This window comes from Trichoderma camerunense (assembly GCF_050948025.1).
Source record: "Trichoderma camerunense strain CBS 138272 chromosome Unknown V8C40scaffold_18, whole genome shotgun sequence".
Taxonomy (NCBI): domain Eukaryota; kingdom Fungi; phylum Ascomycota; class Sordariomycetes; order Hypocreales; family Hypocreaceae; genus Trichoderma; species Trichoderma camerunense.
In genome coordinates this window covers 813,300-826,836 of record NW_028145352.1, presented here as the reverse complement: position 1 = coordinate 826,836, position 13,537 = coordinate 813,300, and the positions used below count along the sequence as shown (strand labels likewise).

At 51.0% G+C, this 13,537-nt stretch overlaps 3 protein-coding genes across 3 annotated transcripts; 2 read left to right on the top strand and 1 right to left on the bottom strand.

The window, feature by feature from the left end:
• Positions 1-248: 248 nt before the first annotated feature.
• On the top strand, positions 249-1,579 carry V8C40DRAFT_82190 (Inositolphosphorylceramide synthase subunit Kei1-domain-containing protein). The gene is made up of 2 exons (XM_083223481.1): positions 249-412; positions 540-1,579. Exons 1-2 carry the CDS (start codon positions 368-370, stop codon positions 1,257-1,259), a joined length of 765 nt encoding a protein of 254 aa, XP_083069636.1. The 5' UTR covers positions 249-367; the 3' UTR covers positions 1,260-1,579.
• A 1,017-nt stretch (positions 1,580-2,596) lies between these two features.
• V8C40DRAFT_82161 (sulfite reductase (NADPH) subunit beta) lies at positions 2,597-7,703 on the top strand. The gene is made up of 4 exons (XM_083223480.1): positions 2,597-2,751; positions 2,893-3,041; positions 3,207-7,580; positions 7,634-7,703. The coding sequence occupies exons 1-4, from the start codon at positions 2,712-2,714 to the stop codon at positions 7,664-7,666; spliced, it is 4,596 nt and encodes a 1,531-aa protein (XP_083069635.1). The 5' UTR covers positions 2,597-2,711; the 3' UTR covers positions 7,667-7,703.
• Positions 7,704-10,220: 2,517 nt separating this feature from the next.
• On the bottom strand, positions 10,221-13,085 carry V8C40DRAFT_277091 (chitin synthase class II; the record flags this gene model as incomplete). Its single annotated transcript, XM_083220927.1, has 2 exons — positions 10,221-11,404; positions 11,468-13,085. 2 exons carry the CDS (start codon positions 13,083-13,085, stop codon positions 10,221-10,223), a joined length of 2,802 nt encoding a protein of 933 aa, XP_083069634.1.
• Positions 13,086-13,537: the final 452 nt, after the last annotated feature.

Here is a 13,537-nt window from a genome sequence, read left to right as displayed (position 1 = left end):
GGATCTGCGCCCAGCGACAAAAAATTGCCCTGCCCAAGAGGCCTCGCTTTGGTTCGCTACGGGCTTCCCGAGCTGAAGCAGGCTCATGTGATATATCATGTGATTGTGTCAGCTTGGCCCCGATCTGACTGGCTGGATGACTGCCGTTGTGGGACCCTTGTGCACAGATCCAGCTAAGCGCGCTTGGAAGGCTCTCCTTGTCGCAATCATCTCCGCCGTCGCCGAAACTTTCAAGATCTCAACGCTTCTCCCGTTATCCTCTATCTCTCGGCGTCTTCAGTTTGTTTCTTGTCTATTCTTGCGATAGACTTGTTTGATTTATTTTTTATCACTATAGACGACAATCGCGACGGGAGTTCTGTTCATAATGTCCAAATTTACGAGGCTGTATCTGCGGATACCTCGGCCGAAGGTAGGTCACACGTGGAATCCTCTCTCTCCCTCTCTCCCTCTCCCCCTCTTTTTGATAGGAGATGTCCGTCGGGAGATGGTTCAAGCGATGAAGAAGATGAAATCATGGTACTGACAGTCGCGATTAGACCCTCTTCGGCCTCATTAGCCTGCAGACTGGCACTGAGTTGATTTCCTTGGCACTGGTCTTCAACAAGGTTACGGGCGTTTACGGTCTTCTTGCGATCCTTACCGGGTTCCAGCTCTCCCTCTTCCAGCTTACGACTTACGTCTACTGTATTGGCGTTCTCGGCCTCCTCGTCTACCTGATCCCGCATATCCGAAAGCAGAGCCCGTTCGAATGTCTGGCCCTGGCGTGGCTGTATGTCATCGATGCCATCATCAACGGCGCTTCTACAGTGGCTTTTGGAATGGACTGGTACTTCGCCACTGCTTCATCAAACGGATCCAGTCTGCCTGATATGGTTGCCGAGGGTATGGAGGGTCTCCGTCGCGAAACTGCCGTGCATGGCGATGTTGTACCTCAAGAGACAGCCGCCAGCATGCTCTTGATCACTGGCTTGACCCTGATCAGAGTCTACTTCAGTCTGGTCGTCATGAACTATGCACGCCAGGTGCTGCAGAAGTATATGCAACTGATGATCCTTGAAGGACCTGGCGTCGACGATCACGTGGGTCCTTTTGCCGCGGACCTGCCTGACGGTGAAGGACGAAAGGGCCAGCTCGGTCGACTGATGGTGTCTTTCGGACGAAACTACTGGATGGATTACTCTGAGGCGAGAGAATGGGTTGAGGGTGGTAGCAGCCGGAAGCCCAGCACGGTAGCAACTCTGGCTGGCGAAGTATGAAAGGGATACTCGGTAGATAGAGAGTCCTTCAGTTACTGAGGTTGAGGGAGAGGGATGAAACAATAGGGATGGAAAGACATGATGTGAATGGAAAGACTGGGGTACGAAATGACGCGATCGGAACCCCGCGATTCATCATCGAGAGAAAAAATCTCGGCACGGTTGGGTTTTCACTGTTTTGGGTAGTCACGAGCGTGGCCTTATTTAATACAATAATTAATAGCACTATTCGGTATGCTTATTTGGGGGCCTTGGGCAGGCAGAGAAGACGCCGAGGGCCGGGCCATGCAAATCGCTCGGCATTCGGAGGTACTAACGATTGGCTGCCAGCCGTTACCGGGCGTTGGAGTCTGGCGGATGAACGAATGAGCGAATGAGGACGTGAGTGTGGGCTCGGCTCGTCGGTGCCTTTGGGGGAGAGACGGAAGTCGGAGGGAGCTTTGATGGGTCCAAGGTGGTGCAAGGACGGTGCCAGAAGGGCTAATCCAGGGTCCGGTGCAGTCTAATAACGAATGGATGAATGATGGATGGTCAAACAAGCTGTTGGAATAGAGGCAATGCGGCATGATTGCGGCGAGAGCGGCGGTCCATCAGGTGCTGAACTGGGTTTAGTGTTGATGGCGTCAGCGAGCAAGCAACGATGTGCTTTTTGTTTGTGAGGATCAAGATTTTGTATGTTTTGGCACTATTTACGGGATTGAGACGGAGTAGACTGTCGTATATGGGCAATTGTAGGCAGCCTGTGTCAGTCAGTGTCAGTACAACTTATCGTGTCTTTTGGTTCTACCTTGTTCTGGCTTATCTAACTAATCTAAGCAACCCTGATGCCTTAGTGCTCAGTGCATCTTTGCACCGTAAAACTCCATCTCCAAAACCCAGCAATTATCCGCTCTTCCCACGCCTCAACATTCCCACGTCGCACCGCAACGAATCTGACGGCAGGGATTTGTCAGAGAGCGATTTCGCCATCGCCGCCGTCCTATGGCTGCCCTATGGCTGCCCTTTGGCGGGTGGCGCCCACGCAAGACTGTGCAGACCTCCAAGCGCTAAGCGATCACGCAATCCTCCAAAACTCGGGCTTCTGCGGGGAATGGAAATTTGGCTGAGGCAGTCAGTGGAGCCTCGAGACATGGTTGTGGCTCAAGGAAAAGAAAAGCTTAGGGGAGAACAGCTGCGATTGATAGAGGGAAAACGAGAAGCAGACGGTAACGGCATCGGCTGAGGGTGACATGGCTTGTTGAATTGGTGGACTAGTCATCTTATAACTCACCATTCCTCTCGCATCGTCGTTCACTAGGCCTCTTCCTAAGGGCCTGTTCAATTTTTTACTTCTCCCTCACTCCCTTTTCTTTCCTCTTTATCCATCGTCACTTGCCTCTTCTTTCCATCTTTTAGGGATCATAATCTCGAAAAGTGTTGGATTGATCCTAGAGGCCGACGACGAAAACGGGCATGGCGACCTCGGTTCACATCCGCACGCCTGAAGAGGCTGGTAAGTTTGTGTCTGCTATGGATGATGGGGATATCTTCTCTCTCTACCACCTCACTTCTTCTTGAATTTCATTGTAGACACATCTATCTCCTCGAAACTGGGCTAACCTGTTGTTTCTCTGTTGCTTTTTCGTCTGTGTAGCTGCGAGAATCGCCTACCTCTCCAGCGATGTCGTCATTTCTGTCCAGCCTTCATTGGCTGCCGACTCTGAGTTTTCCTCTCACTTGAAGCGGTTTGCTGGCCGCAAGGACCGAGGAATTGTTGCAGCTACTGAAGATACCATCCCTGAGGTGAGTGTCTGACTGCCCATGCTTGTTGTTTCTGTCTTTTTTCGCTCTTTTACCCACTTACATATTCAACCCACTACAATGACGACGACCCGATCCTGGTCCGCCGACAGTCCGAAAAAAAGTCAAAAAGCAATAAGAGCTCACTAACCACAACCCGATTTCTAGATACAACATATTCGTCACAACAATGACCCGTTGCTGTCTGTCTTTGCTCCTGCTCGGTCAGGCAAGCTCGTCTCTGTCACGACGACTTCTTCTATCTTACTCCCTTCCATCTCTCATCTTTACAAGCTCGCCAACTACCCTGTTGTCCTTCATGTCTCCCTACAGCCCCGCGGCTTTGCCGACTTCTCTGTCATCACTTCCATCAGAAACTCAGGCTGGACCTTCCTGCAGTCCGAGTCTCTTCAGGAGGCGCAGGATATGGCCATCACCGCCCATGCCCTAGCTCTGCGCACTAGCAAGGCTGTCATCCATTTCTTCTCTCCAGACACTTCAGCTCGGGATGAGCCCATTGGCCTAGAAGATTTCTCAGTAGTGAGAGCTGTCCTTGACATCGATACTGTCAGGAGACTCCAGGCTGGCACTATCAAGGCCTCTGGGCTGTACGCCGATGACGGACATGTTGCCGTTTCCTCAGACCACCAGGAGGCCGAGTCTTCTGGCACCGTCGACAAAGCCTCGACCCTTCAGCAGTCGACCGCCAGTCTCGCTTCGAAAGCAGTATCTGAATTGTCCGCCAAGACCAGCCAGGCGAGCAGCTCCAGCACCCCCACCGGATCCTCATCAGTTGCCACTACTGTTGAGATTGCTGCTCCCCAGGTGACATCCGAAGATGTCTATGTATGCGCCACTCGCATTTGGGCACAGCTGAACACGGCTCTTGGGAGACAATACAATGCCTTTGAATACACTGGACCTGCCAATGCGGAGAACTGTCTCTTCATCTTTGGCTCCGATACCGGTTCCTTTGCTCAAGCCATCGACAGTGCTAAGGCTGACGACGTTTATGCCAAGATTGGTATTCTTACACCTCGCCTGTACCGACCCTGGATTGGCTCCAAGCTCGTGGCGAGCATTCCCAAGTCGATTAAGAGGATCGCCGTCTTGGAGCAGATTCACCGAAAGACAACCAAATGGGGTCCCTTGTTGATTGATGTTTTGTCCTCTATCAAGAGCGGCCCTGGTGGTGTTGAGACCATTGTTGGCCACCAACTGGGATACATTGCCCCTGAGGCCACCACTCAGGCTCTGCGTGGCATTGTTCAAAATCTCACGGCTGCGCAGCCCATACAGAACCTAGAAGTTGGTGTCAAGGAGGGACCCAGCGAGCCAATTGCAGCTGGCGTGGAGGCCCCGAAGCTCGAGGTTGCTTATTCCAAAATTCTTGACCAGCTTTTCGGCAGCAGAACCTACATTGCCAATGCCCTAGAATCTCAAAATGCCGGTATTTCTGCCACTGTAGCTGCCAGCCCCGAATTCGGCTTCGGTTCTCTATTGGCCCGCAAGGAATTGCGAACCAGATTTGTGGCCGAGGTTAAGCAAGCAGCAAGCAGCACTGGGGCTGCTACTGAAGCACTGAAGAGTTGGCTGGCGCGATGGGCCGTCAACTCTGATGACCAGGCCAAGTCCGACGTGATCTCTGATGACGTTATTGCAAAGTTAGAAGAAGATGGCTCACCGGCAGCCCAGAAGCTTCTCACGAACCGTAATCTTTTCCGCAAGGAGTCTCTCTGGTTAATGGGCTCTGATGCTTGGGCTTACGATCTCGGCAACTCTGGTGTTCACCATGTTCTTGCGTCTGGTGAAAATGTGAACATGCTGATTATTGACTCAACTCCCTACTCCGAAAAGGCCGTGGCCGATGCCAACCGCAGGAAGAAGGATATCGGTCTGTACGCGATGAACTTTGGCAATGTCTACGTGGCTTCCACCGCTGTCTACAGCTCATACACTCAAGTTTTGCAAGCACTGCTCGAGGCAGACAAGTTCAACGGCCCATCAGTTGTCCTGGCCTACTTGCCCTACTTTGGCGAGACTGACTCTCCTCTCACCGTTTTGCAAGAGACCAAGAAGGCTGTGGATGCCGGATACTGGCCTCTCTACAGATGGAACCCTGATAACGAGGCCAAGGGCGAGCCCGCCTTTTCCCTGGACTCGGAGCTCCTCAAGCAAGAGCTGAAGGCTTTCCTGGCTCGAGACAACCAACTGACTCAAATCATGAAGAAGGAGCCTAGCTTTGCTGCCAACCTTGGCCAGGACTTTGGAACTGAGGTCCGGGCTGCACAGAAGAGGAAGGCAAAGGATGCTTACAACCAGCTTCTCGAAGGCCTTCTTGGCGCTCCTCTGACCATTTTGTTTGCTTCTGACAACGGTAACGGCAGCACACTCGCCAAGCGATTGGCCAACCGAGGTAGAGCTCGTGGCTTGAAGACAGCAGCGATGGCTATGGAAGATTACCCCGTTGAGGATCTGCCAAGCGAGGAAAACATCGTCTTCATCACCTCCACCGCCGGACAGGGAGAGTTCCCTCAAAACGGATTGGCTTTCTGGGATGCTGTAAAGGACAACACCGACCTCGACCTGGCTGGCGTCAACTACTCCGTCTTTGGCTTGGGTGACAGCCACTACTGGCCGCGAAAGGAGGACAAGATCTACTACAACAAGCCTGCCAAGGATCTTGACAGAGTTCTGGGCAACCTGGGCGGCAAGCGGTTTGTGGACATTGGCTTAGGAGATGACCAAGATCCGGACAGCTTCCAGACCGGCTACCAGGAGTGGGAGCCCAAGCTGTGGCAGGCGCTCGGTGTGGACAAGGTCGACGGTCTCCCTGACGAGCCGCCGCCAGTTACCAACGAAGACATCAAGCTTGAGTCAAACTTCCTCCGTGGCACCATTGCAGAGGAGCTGAGGGATACATCCACCGGAGCCATCTCAGCCGCCAACTCTCAGCTGACCAAGTTCCACGGCACCTATCTCCAGGATGACCGTGATGTCCGTGATGAGAGAAAGGCTCAGGGCCTGGAGCCTGCCTATGGCTTCATGGTTCGCTGCAGATTGCCCGGTGGTGTTGCGACAGCCGCACAGTGGATCCAGATGGACGACATCAGCAGCAAGCTTGGTAACGAGACGATGAAGCTCACTACTCGCCAAACCTTCCAGTTCCACGGTGTCATCAAGGGCAAGCTACGATCCACCATGCAGGCCATCAACCGTGCTCTCATGACCACGATTGCTGCTTGCGGTGACGTGAACCGTAACGTCATGTGCAGCTCTTTGCCTTCCAAGTCCAAGCTTCATGAGGAAGTTCAGTCTTATGCTGCCAAGATCAGCAACCATTTGCTGCCTTCTACGAGTGCATACCATGAAATCTGGATCGCTGATGAGAATGAAAAGAAGGTACAGGTTGCCGGTGATGCTGTCCAAGACTTTGAGCCGCTGTATGGCCCTACTTATCTGCCTCGAAAGTTCAAGATCACAGTTGCTATCCCTCCTCACAACGACACTGATGTCTATGCTCACGACATTGGTTTGATCGCCATCGTAAACAAGGATGGCACTTTGGAGGGTTTCAACCTGCTTGCTGGTGGTGGTATGGGTGCTACTCACAACAACAAGAAGACTTATCCCCAAACTGGCCGCATGTTTGGCTATGTCCCCAAGGAGCAGATCCACCTCGCCTGCGAGAAGGTTATGCTTGTTCAGCGTGACCACGGTGACCGTAAGAACCGAAAGCACGCCCGTCTCAAGTACACCATTGACGACATGGGCGTCGAGGTTTTCAAGGGCAAGGTTGAGGATCTGTGGGGTCAAAAGTTCGAAGCACCCAAGGCTTTCGAGTTCAAGAGCAACGTCGACACCTTTGGCTGGCAGAAGGACGAGTTTGGCGTCAACCACTTTACATTCTTCATCGAAAACGGTCGTATTGAGGATACCCCCGACTTCCGGATGAAGACTGGTCTGCGCGAGATTGCCAAGATTCACAAGGGCGAGTTCCGCTTAACTGGTAACCAGCACCTCGTCCTTAGTGGCGTTGCCGACGAAGATGTCCCTGCCATGAAGGATCTCATGAAGAAGTACAAGCTCGACAACCTCCAGTTCTCTGCCCTGCGCCTCAGCTCATCGGCCTGTGTCGCCTTCCCCACTTGCGGTCTCGCAATGGCTGAGTCGGAACGTTACCTGCCCGTGCTGATCACCAAGCTCGAGGCTTGCCTCGAAGAGAACGGCCTTCGTCAAGATTCCATCGTCATGCGTATGACTGGATGCCCCAACGGCTGTGCTCGTCCCTGGCTTGCTGAAGTCGCCTTTGTTGGCAAGGCTTACGGTGCTTATAACATGTACCTTGGCGGTGGTTACCACGGCCAGCGTCTGAACAAGCTGTACCGTGCAAGCATCAAGGAGGATGAGATTCTGACAATCATGAGGGCCCTGCTCAAGCGTTATGCGCTCGAGAGACAGGAGGGAGAGAAGTTTGGTGATTTCTGTATTCGTGTTGGTCTCATCAACGAGACTACCGATGGACAAAACTTCCACGACAATGTGAGTTCTTATATCCCTAAGATGTTGTGTTACATGATGCTAACTGATGACAGGTTGCGGAAGAAGAGGAGCCTGAAGAGGAGTAGAGAAGAACACGCAAGGAAAGAGTTGGATGGGATGAATAAATTAAAAAGATGAATTGATCTTTTGGGTAAATCACTATGGCGTTGGAATATCAACTGAAAGCATCTCATTCATCGTTGTGTATAAAATAAAGACTGAGAATAAATAAAGTAAATAACATATCAAAACATTGAAGAGTTCACAACAAGTGCACAGGGTTGCATTTGGCAGGACGTGAAATGTATGAATGTCTCGTATTTACATTCCGCAGCTATATAAGCTCCTTGATGAACAACTTCCTTTATTAATTTCTACCGTAGCTTTGACGTCTTTCTCTTGTATTAGGCCAGTCCTATAATGCCCGTTCCTAGAATGCTGGTGTCTGTTACTTTACAAGTTTTATTCTTGAATCGCCAGTCCGCAGAACTGGCGAAGTCCAAAAGGGTGACATTGACTTTGGCCATTAAAGTCATTGCTCCTACCTTTGGACCAAACTTCAGTTTGCACGCACTTGGAAATTGTCTGTGAAAGTTTAGTCTTTCTTTCTCCTTCATCATCATCGCCATCGCCATCGCCATCAGAACCAGAACAAGAACAAGAACCCGAGCCGGAGCCAGAGCCAGAGCCTCAACCTGAGCCGGAGAAAGAGCCTCAACCTGAGCCGGAGCCAGAACCAGCACCAGCAGCGACGACGAAGATGAAGAAGAAGACGACGACAGCGATGATGATGATACTGCTTCAAGCAGTGGCCGTAAAGGCCGATTACACCGTAGGCTAGGGGAATCCTAAGTTTATTCCATTAGGCAATGAGGCTGAACTTCACATCAGCATGCCGACTGATATAAAGGTTCCGAAACCAAAAAAGTTTCCTGGAAATCTATTCACCGACCTGCCCACTGATTTTGATCCCGGCAACGCATGCACAACTGCGTGGCAGCGAGCAGTACAATCCCAAAGTCGTGGCAAATGGCTGCGACATAGCTCATGTTGAATTGAAATGAAGTTGATGATGAATTTGACTGATCTACATGGGATGTCTGTGGCTACCTATTTATATACTGGAGGTTTACGTTATTGACGTAACCGGTGCCAGTTTCCCTCAACACACCCCCGAAACTGCATTGGCGATCAAGTCTCTTCTTCGATACCCAGCAGTCGGTTGATTTGCGCAACAATGCGGTCAACATCCTCTATGTAGTTCAATCAATTTCATCACAAACTTCGTTTCAATTCAACAGGTTATGAGCCCGGATGCTCCACTGACCTCAACCTAAACTTCTTGATCTCCTGTAAGAGAAATACATTCAACAACTTACTGATCCACCAGCTCCTGTCCGTCCCTGTTCGCATAACCCAATAGTGAAGTGAATGCAATTACAGATGGCCCTCTTCAAACGCAGAATCGCGGTCTACTCCACGTGGGAAAAGCCGTGGCACAGCGAGATTGCGATTAGCGACCAAGGCAAGATGATCGGGCGTTTGTTCAGAAGCAACATCGACGATGATGGCCACATCCTCTGACCGATCGGGTTGGCTTAATTGCCAGAAACTCAGACAATAAACTCGACTGTAGTGAACATTTGGGTCAAATAGTCGTAGTTCCCCTCTCCACAGAGACGACACCATTGATACCGACATGGGTGAATGAAGGAACTGCGAAATAAATTAGTAACAGGACGCAGCTTCGACGCCGTCGAGTTGTCTGTCCGTCATTTCCTTCGTGAAGGCTCGGTCTTTGCCACCATTGGCTTCGAGCATCTCCGTAAAAGTGGCATTCTTACAGATCTCCATATTCATGACATTCTAAGCCAAAACCGCCCTATGTCTGAAGATCTTGACCTTCTAGACGAAGCCGTCGACGAGATTGACGAGCGGGATATCAAAGGGCCAAATAACCCTTTGAGTTTCGTTGATGAGCCTATCCAATCATCCTCTAACGTATAGCCTACAACAGCATGACAGCAACTACCTTAGTTGTAGAACTAACGAGTAGCCCAGTCAACCTGATATAATTACGGCACTCACGATGCTTTACAGTACTGTCACCATGGACGGAGACAAAGAGTGTAATACCCTCCCTACTCTTAGAAAGAGAACCCGCTACTTTCGCCAATTCTGGCACTCACAATCTATTTCTTCCATTGCAATGGAAAGCAAAAGTACCTACTTAGCTTCATTCAAGCGTACCGTGATGCCGCAATCAATCATCATGAAAATAAGTAGCCATCAAAACCTCATTATAGACAAGACATACATCATACAGAGTTATCGACATGAATAAACGTTTGTGCCTCTCTTCAACACATGACAAAAGAGAGGCAACTCATCAATCCCAAGACCCCCTTTCACCCCCGAAAGACAGACCAAGACCAGACCATCATCATCATACCTCCACCCAACTTGTATACGTCGACCGTAACCACTCTTATAAGTATGAAGGAAGAAAGGCAGAACAGACAACCTCCCTACCCGCCTCTCTTTCACAGAGGAGGTAATATAAACCTATTAGCCGTGGAAAACAAAGCAAGGAAATCCATACACGTCTAGGAAAAACAAAGAAAAAAGGGAGTAGCAGCATCAAGTTCTAAGGGTATTAGTGATGCTGCTTCCCACGCTGCTCATCGTTTCGCTTAGCTTCTCGCCCATACCGCCAGCCCAGCTCGGCAGCTTGAGCGTCATGCGGATTCTGCCCTCAACGATCAGGTGGATGAGGTTGATGACGGCAAACGTGGTTGATCCTATAGCACGAAACAACGCCAAGCCCGCCACGCTCCAGAGCAGGAAACGAAGGTAGAAGTTGTCGCCAATGCCCTTGTCGCTGTACACTTCGGACACGGCCATGGCGAGGATAGCGTTGAGCACCATCCACGAGACAACCATGTAAGTTCGCACGCTCTTGTAGTAATCTTCCTGCAACTGAGACTCGCTCGGGGGCTTCTCCGGAACCTCGATGCGGTCACGAAGATTACGCAGAGCCTCGTCGTATCCGCTATCAATATCAAGCTGCTCGCTGGGCATTTCAAGCTCGACAGTTTCACCCTTGCCGACAGCGCCACCCAGATCCGTCTTCATCACATTGTCGCCCTTGGTACCCCAAGTGACGTCGTGGGTATTGCAAAAGGCGTAAACTTGCAGGGTGCAGATATAGCTCGGCAGCAAAAGGAAATATTGGCCGGCCGAGGTAAACATGTGCCAGGGATCGAGGTATAAGAACGACATGGCAAAATACAGACCAACCGTCGAGGCCAACGAGACGATGAGATTTGTAAACACGTTATCACCGAGTGAGATCGAGACACCACCGTCACTGTCCGTGAATTGCCTTACGACAATGTAGAAGATGGCAAAAGTCGTGTAAACCATGATGATGCTGTAGATAATCATACTGCCCATATAGAGTCTTCTCGCACCTTGTGGACGATTTCCAAGAGACAAGATGAATTGGATAGCGATAAGCAAGATACACGTGTATCTCAGGATAATGAATATGATGTTTCCAATGCCGTGTCCAAACGGATCGACTCGTTTATCCGCTAGACCACCAGCGACGAAGTAAAAGGCCAGGTAGAAGTTCGCGAGAGAGAAGTAGGTGAAGAGCAGCTGGACAAACTGGTAGACAAACTCAATGTACAAGAGAACCTTGCGAGCAAGGGTATGGTCAGTCTGCAGAATTTGTCGCATTTGGACAAGGGAGTAGACGGCGGCAAAGAAGGCACCGTTCAGCCATCTTCTTCGTTGAGAGATGAACTCGGGAACAGAGTCTGTGAAATTTTACGTTAGTTTGAAGAACCAGGACGGGCGATGAAGCCCAAGAAATAACTTACCAGGTACATCTGTTTCTCCATGACAACCCTTGACATATTTCAACACCCATCTCTCGCCTCGCTTAGCTACGAGCTCCCAACAAAGAATACGATCTTCGGCCAGGTACATGTTGGCTGTGAACACATCCGCGTGCTGACCGTGGAGTGTTTCACCTTTGAAATACTGACTCAATGGCCCGTGGCCAGTCTCGTCGTTTTGTAGCGCATGGTAACGGTAGGCACTGAGGGCACCGGGCAACACGGTGATGTATCCAAACACAGATTCGAGGGGCTTGTCCAGGATATTGGACATCTTGTACTCAAAATTTTGCGATGCAACCAGAGGATTCAACAGGTATGATCCGTATTTGCCCTTCATGGCCTTGATTTCACCACATGCTCCGGCAACGTTCGAATCGAAGTCAAAGGCCTTCCAGAGATGGTACAGCGAAGTGCCACCGGGACGAGTTCCGACATCGAGCAGAATACAAACGTTAGGGTTCAAGGCTTTGCCGAATGCATTGAAGAACCATCGGTGCGAGTTGAGCTTGCGCGAGTTCTTCTCCTTGAGGCAGAAGATGATTTGACACGGAACAATGCCCTTTTCGGCACCCTTGAATTTGAGGTCCGAGTCAAGCGAGACTTGTGTCGTGTACTCGTAGACGTGTGCCTGTACGGCTCTGTTATTGACAAAGTTTTTGGCGATGCCATGCTGGTAGACTCCCATGGCAGCCAAGGCGTCGAGTGTGCGTGGGTGGATTTTTTCACGACCATCAGAGATGATGCAGACGACGACTTTTTGCCAGCCGTTTTCACCCCAGGTACGAGATCGAGATCGAGAGCAGAAATGAGAAATGTTCTTCATGACGGCGTACATTGTTCTGGTAAAGAGAATCTCGTCTTCGTTGTACATGGTGATGCAAATGAACAGCTCCGTCTCTCGAGTCGTCCGGCCAATACTCTGTCGTAGTTTGTAGCCTCTGTCGACAAAGTCATCGGGATCACACGTCACAGCAGTGTATCTCATGTGAGTGAACTCGACCTCGTCTCGGCGCGGGAGAAAGCTGTAGAGAATGGTTGGAATCTTGCACTCCAAGACCAGCTCACCGTTGATGAGCGGGACTTCCTTTTTAGCCATTTGCGGAGCGCGGACACCACGCCTCTCTTGCGCTCCATCAGGCGCAGGTCCATAGTGCTCGTACTTATCATAGTACTCCTGCTCCTCGCTCAATGTCTCCTGACCCGAGTGGTATGAGTCGCGGTCATCACCATAGTGCCTCTCATCCTCGTCATAGTGATCATACTGCTCGTGCTCGTAGTTGTCGTAACGGCGAGATTCGCTCAGGTCTGACTCGGGGCCAAAGACGTCATCGTCATCTTCGCGATGATCCAAGGGGATGGAGACGGTTATATCGTCGGTAAATTGTGATTGGCGCGATGCGTTGCCAAAGCGAGGCGCTGGTGGGAGAGGCCGGCGCGGACTGCCGCCATATCTAGAGGACGGAGTTCCTGGCCTAGGACTGCCATTGATGTCTGAGGGTTCATACGAAGCATGAGACGCAGGAGGGCGAGAGTAATCTGTCAGTCTGGACGCTGGTGACCACGGCCTGTGAGAAGGGTCCCTGGTGTCGTAGGACATGTAAGACGCATCTGGCGGCGGAATCCTAGGAGCATCGTCCAGAATTGACCCAGTCCGAGTGTGGGTGGATGCGACGCTGGGAGTATATTGAGGCCGGGGAGATCGCATACTAATTGGCCTATCGTGTGAGTTTTTGATCTTCCATCTAACAGTGGGCTTAATCTTTTTGACAGCGGGTTCCGCTGCGACAACGTCGACCGCGGCTGGTTGGGGGGGTGGTTGAACTGGTTGAACTGGTGGTTGGTCCGATGCTGATAGACTCCCTCTTCTTCGCCGGGAGCGTTCACTTGGTCCCTCCGGGATAGATGGCAGAGCCTCAGCGAGGTTTGGGGAGTCATTGAGCGCTAAACTTCTTGGACTGTGCAACTTTGCATTGTTGTTCTTGCGAACCTGTTTGATGTAGAGGGGAGGGGGGACAGCAACGTCAAGATGGGGGAAGGGATTGTAAACAG